Genomic DNA, 18,394 nt, shown 5'->3' on the forward strand with positions numbered 1-18,394 from the left:
TAAAGCTCGTTAGAGTTGGACAAATTCAGCTTTTTTAATTATTTACTGTGTTTATACTGATGTGTGCTTTTCCTCACAGATAAACAGGAAGTCAGATTGCTTTCAGGGAAATTATAAAAAGAAGGAGCTGCTGCCTGTGTGCTTGGACACAAACTGCTATAAAAGCAGAAGAGATGTTGAGATTTATTCATGAATAACTTCCCTTTTCACACCACCTGGCATTTTATCCGTGAAGCTTGGACTTCTTTCGTCTTTTTGGTTTGTTTTCTCTTATTGATCACAGCCAATGTGTTGGCTTTGTATTCAAATTAAATGTGTTTTCTGATCAAATAATCTTTAAATATAATTCCTCTTCTTCCACTTACTTTGTGGAGCTGATACTCGTGCTTCTTGGTCAGTTGACATGCAGTTTTTGTGACCTTTGTGACCCAGTTTTACTCAAGAACAGCAGAGAATTGGCTCCAAACTCACTCTGCAGTTGTCTTTGAGACGTGGCGTTAAAAGCTGGAAATTCTTTGCTGGAAATGCGTTTTCACAACAAGAAATATGCGCGGTGTCTGTAAGTCGCTGTGTTTTGTTTACTGCACATCATCAGTGGTGAAGGAGGATCCCTGATGACACTTCATCGATATGAAGACGCCCGATCCAGTGGAAAATAATAAAGGAGTTTAATTTTCTCACAGCCTTGTCCTTTGGGAGATGGGCTAAGTTAAGGGAGCAGCTCTGAATACAGTGTTGCCTTCACAGTACTGAGGGTAAACGAGCTGCTTCTGGCAGTGGGAACAGATTTAATCAGCCTGTTTAAGCAGATGTACGCCATTTAAACGCACCACGTTTGGTGTGCAAACAGCGCTACCAGCTGTACATGCTGTGGATAATGGGATGCTGTGTTCACACCTGGGAGGACACAAGGAAGCTTGCATTGTGTCCACATGGAGGAATGAAAGCTGCTTGTATTCACAGCCCCTACAGAGCACGTCTGAAACGTTTCAGGACAGCGGTTCATTTGTAAAAACAGTTAGTTCCCTGCGAGCTGGGCGTTTTCCCTCATATGTATCTTTATCGCTGGTCTGACCGCCCCAGCAGGAAATGAAACCGTTGAACATATATACTCCACTGCTCGCTCGCAGGGTGTCTTCCTCGTGTGATGTTCGTTTCTACCCCAGAACCATGTTGTCACCAAGCTGCACACTCCCTTTTCCTGACCTTCCCGCCTCTCCTGATCTCTTCACACTCACTTCCTTCGACACAATCCACCTGTTTCAAGGCGGTTGGGTACATACGTTTCCGGAGTTTTGGCTTTAGTTTTCAGTTACTCACACACCCACACTTCCTTCCTGTTTTACCCTCATTTTCTCAGTGGCAGATTATTTAAGGCATCTTGGATCAAGTGAGGTCATTGACCCTAAATCTTTGCACAGCAGTTAATCAATTTGCTATGATTAGGAGTTCTTATACTAGATGAACGCCAGGTTTGCCTCCTAAATGTTGGATTTGGTGCTGCCCGGTAAGCATCTGTCTTTGAAAAGGATCTCCTATTTAAATGTTCCAGTTTTTCAGTCAATCATTTTGAAAATGTGTTGCTGTTTTACAGGGCTCTCCTCTTTGTTCTTGACCCCAGTATAACTTCCACAGCAGAGTGTTTTGAGCAGATAATGCAGAATAAGAATGGATTGTACATCTCAAGCAGCATTTTTCCTGAAAGTAATCATATCCTCAGCCTCTGTGTGTGTGTGTGTGTGTCTGCAGCTTCTTTAGCAAACAGCAGGTGTGTTGCTATTCAAGATAATTTTCCTAGATTGGACTTGATATTAGTGCCCTAGAAAACCATTGCACCTTAAACACGGAGCCAATTAGCGTTGAGCCATTGTATGTTTGAAATAGCTTCAGCCACCAGATCCTAATAAGCCTTGAAAATCCCAAGCAGTTAATCCAATTAGAGCCAACACATAGGGATCCTGGGCATTAAATACCATACGAGTTAACACAGGAGGATGTTTTGTGCTGTGAGATACTCTTACGTCTAACTGCTGGCCTTTATAATGACTGTTTGCTAACGTCTAGGTTTCATCACAGTCTTTGGAAGTCATAGCCTGGTTGCAGACCTCTAATTGGCCTCCTGCATCCCAAATGCTGTCAAGCAATTTAAGAGTGAAGTTGCTTTATTTTAAACAGCTTAAGCTAAGCTAGGTAATTCTTAAGATACTTGTTAGAGACCATCCACTGAAGAAGAGACTCACTGGAAAGCCAGCTGAATTAGCTTCAGGGCCGCTGCAACAGCAGGATGGGGAGGAGCTCCCTGTCCAGCTGCGACTGAACTCTTAAAAGTAGAAAAACACAGCAGCCACAAATCAATTAGTGTGTGTCCATAACCACATGAGAATGCTGCAGTCTTCAGAAAAAGGATATGAGCATGTGACGTGTTTTTGACAGACGGGGTCGCCATGGTTATCATGCTCCCTCTGTTCCTTTGCTGGTGATGTGGTGCCGTCTGATAACTATTTGTCTTTTGAAAAAGCTTTAAATCAGAGGCTATTCATCCTCAGAATATGAAGAAATGAGTGATTGAGGTTTTATTTCTCCCTCCTGGTGCGCAGCAGCTGTGCGATGCGTTAAGTTTCTCTTTCCGCTGCTCGTAGTGTGCCGTTCTCCTGCAACAACATTGCACAGGAATTCTTCCCAATCAGACCTCAGGTCACTGAGAAAAGTATATAGGCTGATTATATGTGCATGTTGGTGGTCAGAGTATGTGCAGGTCATAGAAAGGTGTTAAACGGTTCTTTGGGGTAGAGTGGTGGTATAACCGCCCAGAAAATGCATTTCCAGGCCTGTTTCCTGCCTCACTGACTTACTAAATAACTGTCTGTGTGTTTGACAGCTTCGCTGACTTACTTTAATAACTCTGGTTTCCCTGGAAACGCGTCACAGGAACCAGATCACTTGTTGACCCACTGGTTTACTGGCTGCTGTGACCATTTGTACCAGTCAGTGCAAATAATCACCCTTAATTATTGTTATTACCAGCGTGTGTCTGTCCTTCAAAGAGCAGACTAAGAGTGACTCAGCAGCAATAATGAAAGTCCTGCTGCTGGTTGTAGGTGAAAGCGCATTACACATGCAAATGAGTGGTCACACCTGAACAATCTGTGTCAGTGCGACAGTAATGTTGTGTGCACGACATGTAGTTTGCTGATTTTCCTGTTTTATCCAGACTACAGTTAAGATATACAAGGAGTGCAGTGGACTTCATTCGGGAGTTGCAGTTTCTGTTGGTTACAGCCTGTTTATGACAACCGCACACAATCAGTGAACTGAAAGTTAACATATCTCTCTGAAGGTGGAGGATAAAGGGATTTAGTGTGTCTAATCTGGAGGCAGGTTCTGCAGAGCTCTGGGACAATGCTGAATAACCTGGATTAGCAGAACAGACACCTGCAGACACAGAACAAGAGTCTCCATCCGGGACCGAAGTGACTCAGTTCGAGTGTTCGCTCTGCAATAAAGCCTGCAGCCAACATTCGATTAGGATGAAGTTAATCTTTAGGGATTCCTGCCAGTGAGTTGAGGGGCTTCGATGGCACATAATGGGACTCGGCAGACTTTGCAGGGAGCTGCGGGATGTGTTGGTTTAGCAGGCACTTCGATGATATTCAGCAGACGAGACGCCATTTATTAAATGAGCTGCTACTCTTCCAAACTGTTAAATCTGTGAATTGTGAATAATATTATTGTTTAATAAAATATATTCTGTTTTAAAGAAAAAAAATCTGTTCTGTTTAGCGAAGACAACAAAACTGAAGCACGGCAGCAGCACAAAGAAACAGTTTTGACTTGAATTCAACACAAGTCCTCGCCCCTCCACTCCTGACAATGTGTTTACCTTGAACAGCTGATGGAAGGCGGACCTTTAAACAAAAACGGACACACAAACACCTTCCAAACTTTCTGATCTGCTAGATCAAATTAAAAAAAATGCTAGAAAAAAATAAATAAATCGATACTCGCAGCATAAAATCGATACTTTATCAGGAAGCAAAATATCGATATATATCGCGGTATCAATAGAATCGCTCTGCCCTATTAGCCGAAAAAAGGAGGGAAAACAGAGATTACTCAAACTAAAATACATATTTTTTAAAACATCACCCTGATTCATGTGGTGAAGCTCAGATGAAATGTGGTTTCACTGAGCATCTGGTTGTTTTTATCAGGATGTGGGCGGATGAAGGTCGAGACACGGAGCCTCTTTGGCTCATTAGCCACATGCTTTGGTGAAAGCGGCCATGTTTAGGCAGCATTCATGTGGGCGTAAAGTGCTTTATTTTTCATTTTGAACCGTAAAGTTGAGGCCTGAACCCTGAATTGTTGTTACAGCTCAGAGTTGTTTGTCCTCTTTAACTCTTCGTCTGTCATCTTTTCCTCCCTCCTCCTCCTTTTCTTCTCCTCCCGTCCGTCAGATGATGAAGCACGCCTGGGACAGCTACCGTCGCTACGCCTGGGGTTTCAATGAGCTCAGACCCATCTCCAAGCAAGGCCACTCCAGCAATCTGTTTGGTGAGTGAGAGCCGTGCACGCACACACACACACACACACACACACACACACACACACACACACACACACACACACACACACACACACACACTAACGCACTCAGGACTGAACTTGCGTCCCTCCACCCGAAGCCTCGGCCTTTGGATTAGCAGCCAAAATGTCCATCAGTTTGTCATCCATCTGAGCGTCTCTTAATGTTATCGTGCATTTACACTCTTAATGAGTGTTTGTTGTCTTTGTTTTACTCTTTTGTAACTTAAAAACACCTTCACACAAAGTTTTTAAGTCTCTTTCAGCCGCTTTGTGACAGAAAGTGGCGCTCAGCACCACGGGGGACGTGTGCATCCGTGGGTGGTGTAGGTTTCAGTTTGGGGCGGTGCGGCGCCTTTGCATGCCTTTGATAAGATGGCGTTGATGTGTGAAGGAAGTAGCTGGACCTCTGCTGCTGATAAGGAGACACACCAACGTACTGGATCTAGTTGACTCATTTACTCTGTGTTGAATCTGAGCAGAAAAGATGCTTTTTATATATTTGTTTGTCCCGTTTCACCTCAACAGTGGATCTACATCTGTTCTTAAGAGGAGACTGAAAGTGAAATAGACGTGTTTGCTGAAGGGAAAAGGAGCATAAACTGGTGTTTTTTGGCTCGGTAGCAGCAGTAAAAGCTAAAAAACAGACTCATTAACACCTAATTAAGTTCTTATAGAGAACATCTGTGTAAACAGCTTTTTCACCTTTTCTTTTCTCTGTTTAGCTTGAGAAGATTTGGCTGTTTTCTGGTTAAATGTACCAACTTTTTTATTTCTATTGTTGCTATTTTTGTGTGTTCTCTGTGGGTAGGTTGTGTTTCCTCTACATAGACTTCCTGCTGACTGGGACAGCACGAGGAGTGGTGAGAGCAATCCAAAACAGCCAAAACAAGAAGCTGAAATATGTTCAATGATAACTCACTTTGGCTTCTTAAACACACACACAGGCTGCTTATCAAAGCATTATTAAATCAGCTGCTATTTACTTGAAAGAGCATTTGAGCAGTGTTAAAAGTTTGTTTGCTTGAAATGTGAATCGACAAAGGAAATTGGACTGTAGCATCTGTGGAAACAGGGTTTGTGTTGTTTGTTTCTGCTCACCTGCAGCTTGCATCAATGCCCTGTTTTGTTGTACCGAATCAAGGTGACTCCTCCAGGTTCGTAGCCTCATTTTTCTCTGATCTTCTTGAGTCTTTTAATGTCTTTAATCATCAGGCGAGTAAAGAGTGTGATGAGTATCTGTTAAAGTGTTGAATGGAGACAAAAGCCCTACAAGTTGATGTTTTTCTCATATTTAGCACATAACTGCAGTCTTTGCCCTGAAAACACCACTCGCTCCTTCTTGATGTCTTTCCTATGTTTAATGAGGATATTTCATATGCAAAAGAAGCTGAAAGAGAGAGGAATGCTGCTGCTGTATGAATAGTAATTATTAGACTAGCTTCTTTAGCTCCTTCTGTTAGTTTTTCTCAGTGTTTCTGTTTCAGTATTAATCCCTCACATCTGTTCTGTAATGAAAGTAAATAGGTTTAGTTTGCAGCTCAAGCAGACTCGCCTCCATCAGTAAATAAGACAGTTTGGCCCCAGGATCTTGTCACAGCCTTCTCCAGCTCTAGCAGAACATGATGTACTATGATAATATTAGCCTGACCTGAAATATGATGCATCATCACTGTCCATATCTGTGGTGATTTCCATCATATGCAGAGAACTCGTCTGACAAATCAAACTTTACTGACTTCAGGAAGAAGAAGGGAGGCTGTTCTTTTATTGTTTAAATGACGAGCAATCACTGGTTATGAATGCAGGGAATCCTGCGTTTGTGTGAGAAATAATGCTACGAGCATCTAAGCTGCAATGTGGAAGTGACCAAAGGGGGCAGTGTTGGTCAAATGTGACAGATATTAACCAGATTAAAACTTCTTCTTTATGGTCTCCATGTTTGTTCCCACTTCTGACACGTAGTATTTTCTTTTGTAAGTGGCTTTGGATAAAAGCGTCTGGGTTTTTTTAAAGCATAAACATAAACATGTTTATTGTTTACATGTGGAAGTTGTCACTGGTTCGCCCCCTGGTGGACCCCTCCGGTACCAGGTGTTGTACAATATGTGAACAATGGAGCCAGTTTCTATGTGAGCACGAGTTAAACACGCCTCATGTGTTTAAATAACTTATTTATAGATCGTGAACACTATTACTAAATATTCCTAATGAGCATATTGTGTCTTATATGAGATTTTTTCCTCTGTTTGGTCAACTCGGCCAGTAAATATCCCGTTCAGAGCTCATAAATAAAAACAAGTGGCTCCAGGTGAGGTCTGCAGTGTCGGGGCTGATGGAATATATGAGGTTACTCCTTCGCCTGGTGTTAATGTTGTGGCCGATTGGCATATTCTCTGTGGAGCTTTTAACTGGAACGAAACTGCAGATGGGACGGATTTCTCTTCGCTGTGATTATTCCCTGAAGGAGCAAAACACCACGGTCTCAGACGCCAGCTGTTCCATCAGCTGTTTCCTCCTCCAATTCAGGGATGCCTTAATGCAGTGTTCACTATATATTTGGTTTCTACCAATTCTCTGATATTTGTCCAATACTACAAACGTGAGTCCACTCTCCAACTGAAAGATATTTACCAAAATGTACTGTTCATCCCGAAATTTCAGTTTTTTTCACTAGTAAATAAGAAGTAAGTCAACACATGAACAAAAATGTAATTCAGCTTTAGTTATGTTATGATTTCCTTTGGTAAATGTTGTTAAAATGCTTTTGAAAATTGTGCAGAACCGCAGAACTCTTGAGAAATAAAAGTTTTTCTTGCTGTAGAAACTGACCGTGTATCAAACTGAAAAGATGTTGGCAGGCAGTTATATTTGTCTTCTCAATCCACCACTTTGGCAGGGAACCAACCCTGATTTGGGTTTGCTCTATAAAACAACATTACCAAAGCCTTCTCAACCCAAACACTTCAGCAAGAAAGTGCCAGAAATGATTAAAAGGGTTTAGTCTGCTCTAAATCCTGTATCAGCTCTGACTTTCACCATCTAATTAAATAGTCCTGCCAACGTCTTTCCATTAATCTCCTGAAGCCAGCTCCCTCAGACTCTGACTCTTGTTTTAAGTGACACGCTATAGGGAAGTACGCAGGTCGTCTTTGTAGTATCAGAAAAGATCAAGATGCTGATAAAGTGCCACACTTTATCAGCCGTCTGCACACTGCAGCTGTCAGGGCTGAGGGGATGTTCACCATCCTACCTGATGCTTTTTTTTATTAAAAAATGTGAAGGTTTGATCTGTGAAAGCTCAGCATGTTTGTTGTTTTCTGCCTAAACTATGATGTTTACATGTTTTATCCCCTGGTTGTAGTTGTGCATTTTACTGGGATTTAAGATGGACTTCAACTATCATCCATCCATCCATTTTCTTTACCTGCTTCATCCAATTTAGGGTTGTGGGGGGGGGGCGTCTGGAGCCTATCGCAGCTGTCCGTCACAGGGCCACAAGAGACAAACAAGACACACAACCGTGCACGCTCACACTCACTTTTTTTTGGACAATTTAGAGACACTAATCACATGCTAACATGCTAACAGGCATGTTAGGTTCGCATGTTAGCATGCTAAGATGCTAACAGGCATGTTAGGTTCGCATTTTAGCATGCTAAGATGCTAACAGGTATGTTAAGTTAGCATGTTAGCATGCTAAGATGCTAACAGGTATGTTAAGTTAGCATGTTAGCATGCTGAGATGCTAACAGGTATGTTAGGTTAGCATGTTAGCATGCTAACATGCATACACGAGGCTACCCATCCAGCTCATGAAAGCACCATAGAGGGAGAGCTGATACAGGAGCCAGGATTTAGTTGCATGAAGATGTCAGAAAATAGGAGGAACGTTGTGATGACAGTTGGTGTGTTCTGGCTTCCCAACAGATGTGTGTTTGTGTCGAGTAGATATTGAGCGAGAGCAGCATGATGTCATCAGGTTTGAATTCTGTGGTATTTCAGTCACAAACCATCCCTTCAGCTGCTCTCCTGTCAAAGCTGCTCAGAGTTGATCGAGTTCATTTGCTGTGTCCTCTGTGCTGTGGCTCGTGTGCAGAACATCTAACTGCTCTCTTATCTTCATCTGCTTTTTTTATGTTTCAGACGGTGTTTGTTAAGTAAAAAGTTTTGAAGAACACGTTTATTTTTGCAACGACTCTTTTAAAAGTAGACCAGAGTGTGTCAGAGCCCTTCCCTCGAGTTGTTGCAGATTCATGGTGTTTGCTAAAATTAAACGCAGCCAGAGGCGCTGATGGCATCTGACTCTCCTTCTGTCGTTTCCGCTCCATCTCTCCATCTTTCAGCTCTCTGCTCAGCTGTCTATAAGTAGGATATTGCTGTTGCTAGCATACCATCAAGGATAGGTGCATTTTCCTGGTTCCATATGCAGGCGTCCAGCCAGCACAGGGCTTCTGTGGCTTCAGGGAGACGCCGAATAGAAGTGCCTGAAGACGACCTCATTGGTCGTAAAGATGCCAGACTTTAAAAATATATCCTCTGATTATGATACTGCAGGTTCGAGAAATATTGAGACGTACCTTCACAGAAACCTTGCTCGGCTCATGGATGTCCTTAAAACCTAACAACATTATACATTGAAGGGTTTTTCTTCTGGATATTGATGACCACAATAAGTAAAATGTCCCCTGGAGGCTGAATTATTGTCCATAAAGTTTCTTTGTATCGTCTTTAGTTCATTTAGATCTCAGTTCCACTGAGTTACCACCTTCCCTCCAGCTGTACAGTGGTTCCTGTTATATTATGTAACTCAATTTAAAGTCATCCCCGTTATTAGTCAATCGTATTGGAAAGAAGGGAACTCGACTCGGGCGGCTCTGACAGCGTTTTGCATCACGTGCATCTGCGCCATATAATAGTTCATTATTAACGAAAATATACTGATATCAGCACAAGAAGGCAGTTAAACACAAAAGGCAGTTCAGGGGAAATGATCTTTATTAAACAGATCAAGACAAGTGCAAAGGAAATAAAGCTGTGCATTACTGCATTACGTTTGGAGGCTCAACACCCAGCGTGCTCTGGGTGTATCTGAGGGAAGCTGCCGTTGCTGCGGCGCCTGCAGTTTTAACACGAATAAACGATTATTAGACTAAAAAGACATGTTTAATATGATGTTAACAGCCTATCATATTTAAATATTACCGTTTTTAGATGATACGCCATGTTTTAGTCGAGCTGCGATATGCAAACTGTTGTTTGCTCATTTATTTGCCATCTACTTTGGTAAAATTCTGCCACACTGCTGATGGATGGAAGAGGAGGACTCAGTGTAAATGAAACGCTTAAATAAAAATGAATATTCAGCAAACCACCGGACGTTGGATAACGTGGAAGTTCTTCAGTCTACCTGCCTGTAGTGGGTTGGGCTGATCCAAAATAGTGAAAACATAGGGGGGTGTCCCTGAAAACACCCCCATTAGCACTTGGTACTTTCCCCCTGATTAAATTAACCACAGGCTGTATGAAATTAACACGGCAAAAAAAATGGACCAATCAGAATAAGTCTACCCAGAACGCATCGACCAATAAGTCGACTTCAGGACACACTCTGGCAGTTAGGCTTTTTATGTTTGTGGTGTTGAGTTTGTTTGGTTTCCTCTTTTTTAACAGACCCGTGGTTCACGCTTCATCCACATCTCAACATGTGCAACCTTTTGTTTTCAGTTCAGTGCAGGGTCACATCACATGATTTAACAGAAACTGAAAGTGTTCGACTCCATCTAAACCTCTGAAATGAAGGTGACCAAGGAAGCACATCAGGCTGGAACAGAGCAAAGGTTATGCACAGCAGCAGAAACCAGTCCAACAAATGCAGGAAATCCTGGCAGCCTCGCTGTTTTGGCACATATCCGACTCACCATAAGACAACAGATGACAGACACTGGTTTATTTATAAAAACATGAGCGAACCGAGGCAGCTTTTTTACTGTCAGAATGGACTTTTTCTCCCTCAGTTCGGTTGGACACATGTTGACAGTGTCCTAAAATATAGGTTATATATTTGTGGACAGTTGGATGGAGCGGTAGCTACAGGCAGTGTGACGAAGTAAACGGCCTGGATCTCCTCCTGAGACACGGAGGCTTTCCAGTGGAGGTTATCTGCCTGCCTGCAGGGCTTTCAAAGGCCATTGGATGACTGACAGGCTTTGCCATAGATGCTGCCAGGTTGCTGTGATGGCTGCTTCTCCTGTGGCCTTTCCTCCATGTCCATGTCAAACCCCTCAATGGCTTTTTTTTTGCTCTTGTCGCCTGGAATGATGCTGCAGCTTCTCCCAGTACTTAATCATGAGAGTGGAAGGACCCAGTTGGAGTAACTGCGGTAATAAAGCCTCACCATAAACCCTTTATTATTCACCTTCAAATCTACAGTTTACATTGCAACCCGAGTACATTTTGGTTAGTGTAGAACTGCTGATGCTTGTGTGCTAAAAAGTGCACTTTTAATTGTTTTCTTTGAGAACACAGATTGAGAATGAGCCGGTCTTTGGATGCAGGAAGCTGCCTGCCAGAAACTGATCTGGGTTGTTGGTTTAAATCCAGCACAGATGCCTGTTAACTGAGGTCTAATATGCCGCTAGATTTCCCCCAGCTGGCTATTCCACCGGCTGATTAAAACTCCGTCCTTTGTCCTTGAGCAGCACAAACACGACTAATACGGCACATCTTTGTGCACATGGTGACGGTTTTCACTTTCACGTGTTTTAAGGGATGACACGTGATAGGATAGCAGCAAAGGAGCTGCAGAAAATACTTTTTAGTGGCTTCTTTTGATGTTTGCAGCTACAAAAGAAGGAGAGAAAATGTTGGTGCCGTTCACTGTACTTTTGACAATGTTTTGAGGTGAGACCTGCTCTGAAATAGAAACTCTTAAGTCTTATAAGAAGAAAATTTAAGGAGGTCGGGGGGGTCTTTGAGCGCCTTAAAAACGTGCAGAAACGGACCAGATATTTTCATGTCAAATGTCTTTAGAATCCAACCTTGTTGTGGGACCATTTGAAATGTTTCAGGACTCAGACTGAAGAAAACCGGTGTTTACTTGACAGTTTTCAGGGTTTCTTACAGTAAATTAACATGAGATTTGACAGATTTTAGACCTGAGAATGCAAACCAACTCTCTCTCAGGACATGCTGGATCAGGCGCAGGTGAATGAGGTGTGTGCACATGTCGCCTGTGTGTGCCACACTGCCTCTTGGCCACAATCCCATAATAGTGTTGTGTTTCCTGTACGCTGACAGCCTCAGCGCTCTGCGCCGTCACCAGCACAGCTAAAAATATTCTCATCCACCAGTCAGGAGGACGAATGTTTCTGGTGTCTATCATTCAGACAAGTCATTTAGTTGCTTATATAATTCTGGAGCCTGAGCTCCCTCGCTGCTCTGTGTGTGCATGTGTGTGTGCATCAGATATGTATTCTTTATAATTTAGATGGATGGAGTAATTCTGCCGTGGCTTTCCCTCAGGTGGGTGTGTGTCAGTGCGAGGAAGAAGAGGTGGGGGTCGAGTTTGCTTGTGTCTGAATTGATGTAAATCACTCTTTGCAGCGAGGTGGGCGGGACGCAGATAAGGGGGCACATCTGGAGTTGAAATAGAGGTTTTATCTCATGAATACACACATGCTAACTGGGTTTCTCCTACAGAATCGTGGGTCTTCAGCTACGTAATTAATCACACACACACTGAGCAGCAAACCATCTCACCTGGGCTTTGAACCAGCCCCCCCGCAGGTCTGCAACAACACATTTACTGTGTGTTAACGACAACACACACGCTGTCAGTCTGCTACCTGAATAAAAGCAGCAGCCATGTCACAGCTTTCTGTAGCGCCATCATATTTTCTGCTTTCGCTGTGACTTTGACAAAAACGGTTGACGCTTTCATTTCTGGAAGCCAAAGCCAAGAGGTGAACTCACTTTGGACTGTGTGTTTTTGTGCTTTCCACCTTCAATAACACGATTAGCCGAAGGCTTAGCCGTCGCTTGTCCTCCCTGCCCCTCTGTGACCTCCTGAAAAACTAACGTGGACTCGATGTAAAGATGGTTTCTGGCTCTAAACGGGATCAGCAGCGAGGCCGAAGTGTTGAGATGTGGATCAATTTGTAGGATTTGGGATCAGAGCTTTAGTTTGCATTGCAGAAGCAGAAAAGCAGCGAGTTGAGGAGAATTTTCACAAGATGAGACTGTCAGTAAGTCTTTGGCCGCTGTCAGTCTTTTGAAGGCTGAGGCTGCTATTTTGGAGGTGAAACTGCTGAGTCAGCGTGTCATTTCAACATTCATATAACTCCACTTGTAAAGCTGGCAGGAGGTGGTGTTTGCAGCCTTTTCCTGTGCTCATTTGTTGGTGGTGGAAAAATGTTGTTTCCAGTTATTTTGTGGGCAAAATGAACAAGCTCAAATAATCTCGGGCTATTATTTGACACGCTTCCCTCCCGAGACAGAAGAAAAAGACACACACACACACACACACACACACACACACAGTGAATGTCCAAAACTTGATCTTAACATTGCTTTTGCGTTCTTCCACATCACATAATAACGGTGGAAAATGGTGGAAGGAAAGCACCTCTGATCAATGCCACAAAGCATGACTCAGCAGCTTTCAATAGTAGCTGAAAATCTATAACAAAGACTTGTTTCTTGTTGAATTTCAAGTGTATGTTTACGTCAAATCAACCCACAACTACTGCGCCGGTCTGTGAATGTGAACCGCAGCACTACCGTGTTAAAAGTGATCTTACGAGGGCGAATAATGAAATCTGATCAAATTTTTTCTTTAAAAGAAGACGACAAATGGCAAAGAAATTGTTCTAAAAGAGTTTTGTGTTTATTTGAGCAATAAAATGAATGATATCAAAGTGATTCTCCCTTCTGGTGAATGTATTTTCAGTTAAAATACTTCAGTATGCTTCCATCGCCTCCTTCCTCCGGGTCCCGTTGTTGTCATACATTGTGAAAATGATCCCACTAAAGTTACCTCGACTTTCTCCCTCTCTGCTGGATGCTGCCGTTAGCTGCAGAAACCTTTGAACAACTTTGCAATGGACCAGTGTTTGTTACACTGCAGAAGATGTTATTTACTTCCCTGTGGGGAATAGATGCAGAGAGAAGGCCAAGGCCTGAAGTGTGGAAGCCCAGAGGGAGCAGCAGCGGTGGAGGTCAAAGAGAAAATTGATTTTCAGAGATTAACTAATCGATGAAATTGTTTTTTTTTGTCCAGCAGTCGGCCCAACATCGTCAGAGGGCCATAAAGACGTGTTTAATTACCAGCTTGTGCTACAGTAGGTTTATATTCCCTCATGTTTATTATCATGTCCTTATTGTAACCCCTCAGAGACAAAAGGGCAGCTTCTCAGTCTTTGTTTGAAGGCCTGATGCTACATGTTGGTGTAATCGAGTCCCAGAGAAGGCTGGACGTCCACAGTTAAGTCCCTCCGGTGTGGGCTGTAACTTTGGTGTCGTTTTGCACAGCTACATGTCGTGCTGAGGGAAGGGGAAAAAACCCAGGAGGCATAATATGACCCCCATCAAGAAAGAAGGTCTTTCATCAACATGAGAACACTTAGAAAGTGCAAAAGAAGATGACGGCTGATTCATTCGTCCACCAGTCCCGCAGTGTTTCCAGAGAGTTTCTGCCTGAACATAAGCAAACAGAAAGCTTCAGGGTAAAGAACACCTCAGACCGAGTCCAAACCTGGACGGTTACAGAGCGACTTTATTGTGGAGAGGAAGTGTGCTTCACACGGCTGCGGTGACATCATTTACAGCTCCCTCCTCGGGTTGGATTAGGAGCCACAGAGGGCTCTAAATAAAAGCGAAAGAGCCTCTCCGAAGAGCTCAGCGTGACCCAGAGCTTGAGGGCCCGGCTGACTTTAGAGGGCACACTTTGTGCTCCGTATAGCATGATGTCATCCTCGTGACATTTACTCTTTTCTTCTGTTTCTGAAAGCAAAGAAAGCCGTGGCATATATCCAGATATTAAATCAACATGTGAACTGCTGCTGCTTCATCCACTGCACATGGGGGGTACCGACATGTTTTTTAGCTAAATATCCTTCTGATTTGAGTTGTTTTTGAGTGGCACAGCAGAAGAATTAAAGACTGACAGCTACGCTATCAGAGGTGAACTGATGGATTTAGTTTCCCTGGAATAGAAGCATACTGTTGGATACGGACTTTTGAACCCCCAGTCTGCCACTTTTAACCCTCTGCCCCACTGCCCCCCCTCAAGTCTATTCTTACTCTCCATCACAGAACAAAAACTGATGATTCTTGTCTTATGGGGACACGAGCGCCTCCATTTTTCATCTTTCCACCACTTCTTCCTCATTGTTGTCTTCTTGGAGCACTTGAACGCATCAGAAGGGACGAGCAGCAGGTTTGTGTTGTACTTAATCATCCTCCAGGGGTAGATAAAGCATGTTGATGTCATCTTTTATTGTTCTGGAAGAAGAACTCTATCAGTTCAATGTGACAGCGTTGGTTTAATCAGTTTTAAATACAGCAACATGTACGGAAAACGCTAACAAGGACCTAAGAGAGGCCTGAAAATCACCTTAAGTCATGTCACGTAGACACCGTGTATTAGAATAAGAACCAGTCTTACAAACCCAGATCTGTCGCCAGTGTTGTTTTTATGGAAATCTTCTTCTTGGGATTTTCTCTAAATACTCTTCTCATCCACTTCTTAATTTGGTCATTTCAAAGCGTTCTTGCTCTGCTGGATGTTGTTTGGAATAGCTGCACTTTCTTCACTCCGTCAGTTCTGCAACGACCCGAGAAGCATATCCACATGACTTTAAACACAAGTCTGAACATCACCGGAGAAACGTGTGCGTCATCTGCACCAAACGAAGGAGATAAAACAGTTTGAGCTGCAGCTGAAGCTTCTGCTCTCCTTCGGTTTGTTAGCTTGATGAGAATTATCAGGAGAACACTGCTGCAGAGTTTTATGTGGTGATGCTTTGTGGAGACGGAGAAATAAACAAAATGCTTTTAACTAGCCTTATAGTTGTCTTGTGGTGCAATTAAAGCCTCAGACTGCTCATTAAGTCTCAGTATTATTTTCAGCTGTGTGATGTCTTCATTCGACCGCTGCACGCTCGGTTTATCGCCCTGAACCTGATATAACATGCTGGAAATGGGATTTGCCATCAGGTCTCGGACCCTGTATAAAGACAGGGTCTTATTTCAGATGGGCTCATGAGAGGACGAGGTGTTGTCCCTTTAACTGTGGAAGAAGCTTCCAGCACGGCGGCGTTTAACACGGTTGTGCCTGTTGCTGAGGGCAGTGGCGCTGCTGTTGGTGAATTTCCGCTAATAGGTCTGTTTCCCACCGTTCTTTGAGGAGCTGCCCGTCCCTGCTGCTCGGTCTTTGCTGCAGCTTCGTGGCGTTGCTCCTCGTTCACCACGACTCGTGTTGTACCCAAGCCTCATAGACGTTCCCTCTGCTGTGCCATCTGCTGCCTCGCCGTGCTCGAGTCTGTAGCAAAATCCTCACCTCCGAGCTCAGCAGACTTTCCCAACCCCGCAGACCTCAGCTGCGTCCTGTCAGGGTTTTCATTTCTTTTTTTTAAACTCATCCCATCTGGAGGGCGACACAAAGTTCCTGATATGGTTGGCAGCTGATTTTTGGCAGACTGTTGCTTCTCTTGGCCTGGAAAAGGTGGCAAACATTACAGATCTTCATCCACAGATCTAAAAGCTCCTCTTGGAGGCCGAGTATCATCTTTGCACAGCAGGCTCACCCCATATTTTAAGTGCTGAGCCATGAGGCATCAACACATCCACAGCTGCAACTAGCAGTTACTTTTATTCATAATTATTTATTATCAGCCTGGGTCAAATTAGAAATACTTAAACACAACATAGTTTAATTCCATGTATGACAAATCAAAGCAGCAAATGTTTTCCATTTGATCATTTATTCCTCTTTCGATCCACTAAATGCTGGTTTAACACAATTCTTAAGTTTGCTTTTTAGTTTTAATTACAGCAGCATTTCCTTTTCTGAGGCACTCAAATAAAAAGGAAAAGCATCACGCTTTTTCACATTTCAAGGATTTTCTTCCTGCAGATATAGCTCTGACGACAGCTCCTTTTGCCTCTCGCTGCACACTGATTACCGGGATGAAAGCACTTTTAGCAAGAAAAGAAATCCTCTGGAAAATTTTGGGTGAAACTCGATCGTGTCCGTGTGACATTTCAATATTTATCCATGAATTCTGATTTATTTTCCTCTTCAAAAGATCAAATGGCATCGGCTTTGTAACCTTTGCTTTTCTCACATCAGTATTCCCGTCACCCTGACCATCGGTATCTGTCACATGACCTGTACACAGATACAGGAAGATCAGCAAGAGGGAAGGAAGTGCTCTGATGGGACAATGGGCAGAAAGGAAGTGCCTTGTCATCTCTTTGTTGCTCTTCAGGCTTCAGTGAACTGAAAATGTGAGATGGGTAAAAAACAGGAAGGACAACTGAATTTGACAATAACTGAACCCACCAAAGCTTCTAGTTACCGTCCCCGTCTGTACCTCAGCATGGTGTTCCACCTTAATCTGTATTCACTGTGCTTCCTTGTTATATTATCCATCTGCCTTTGCTTCTTCCTCATCTTTATCAACTTCATCCTGGAGTGACAGCATTCTTGTGTAGATCTGAGGGTGAATCTGAAGCCACACAGGCAGAAACACTCGGCTGCCGACAGCTGTAAAAGGTTTTACAGTTTCTCATTTGTGAGATGTTGTGAGGTAGGACAAGCTAACACCACACACAGATTACTGCAGCTGCACCTCCTTCCTTCTTCTGGCCAGAGCCAGAGGCTAAAGTGAACACTTTCTGCAGCTCGGTACTTAAACGAATGCAGGGTGTATACCCGTATTTCTAAAAGCTGGAGGTTGGTTGTCCAATGGCAGGCTCAGTTCAGGTCATCCACAACATTTCTGCTGGATTAAGGTCACATCTTCGACTTTAAACAGCTCCAGCTCCCAAAAAGGTCGGATGCTGTGGAAAACATGATATTTATTTAGAATTTGATGGCAGCAATATGTCTCAGAAAAAGATGGAGCCTCTCCAGATGTGCAGGTTTCCCCTTTCACAGGCACTGATTATGCCATCACACACTCAGTGCTGCTTATTCCCTCTCCTCTTTAGTCCGGCCCTGATTTTCAGGAGGAATTGGATTAATCTGTCCACAGAATTATAGTTTGGGTGCTTTTAGTTTGGGTTTTGCTGTCGAATCCACTCTGTTGCAGCAAAACGGGTCCAAAGCACAACTCTTTTCACACGGCTGTGGCGTTATCAGATGTCAGCGCACACTTTGCCAGATCCCCGCTCCTCAGATTAAACTCACACCTGACTTTACCTTCACTGGAGGTTAACTTACCTTTGACAGCCACGGTTTTGTTGTATCGTGTCAGATCTGGATTCTCTTGATCTAATTTCAGCACTTTGATGATCTGGTGATGTTTCGGCTTCACATGAGCACCTCCGTGCTCAGGTATGTTCAGATGTCACGTGAAATGTGGTCACTTCAGAAAGAGCTCCACTTCCTGGTTGCTCTGTGCCTCAAGCTGATGATTGAGCAGAATGGAAGCTCCCTGAGCTCCTTTTAAATCTTCCCCACACTGAGAGGCGCGAAGAAACCAGCAGCTTTCTGGTTTTCATTTGGCCACATCATGTTCAGAGCTTTCCCCCGATGACCTGGGTTGCCTTTTCTTCCTACCTTTACTCCCACTCTTCTCTCTGC

At 43.4% G+C, this 18,394-nt stretch overlaps 1 protein-coding gene across 1 annotated transcript in view; it reads left to right on the forward strand.

The window, feature by feature from the left end:
- Positions 1-18,394, forward strand: part of man1a1 (mannosidase, alpha, class 1A, member 1) — a 105,578-nt gene that overhangs the window by 19,644 nt on the left and 67,540 nt on the right. The window contains exon 2 of the mRNA XM_072362789.1: positions 4,458-4,554. Within this exon, the coding sequence (XP_072218890.1) occupies positions 4,458-4,554 (97 nt within the window). The remainder of the gene's footprint in view (positions 1-4,457; positions 4,555-18,394) is intronic.

Source organism: Leuresthes tenuis, unplaced genomic scaffold (genome assembly GCF_036924035.1).
Source record: "Leuresthes tenuis unplaced genomic scaffold, fLeuTen1.0.hap1 SCAF_13, whole genome shotgun sequence".
Lineage (NCBI taxonomy): Eukaryota > Metazoa > Chordata > Actinopteri > Atheriniformes > Atherinopsidae > Leuresthes > Leuresthes tenuis.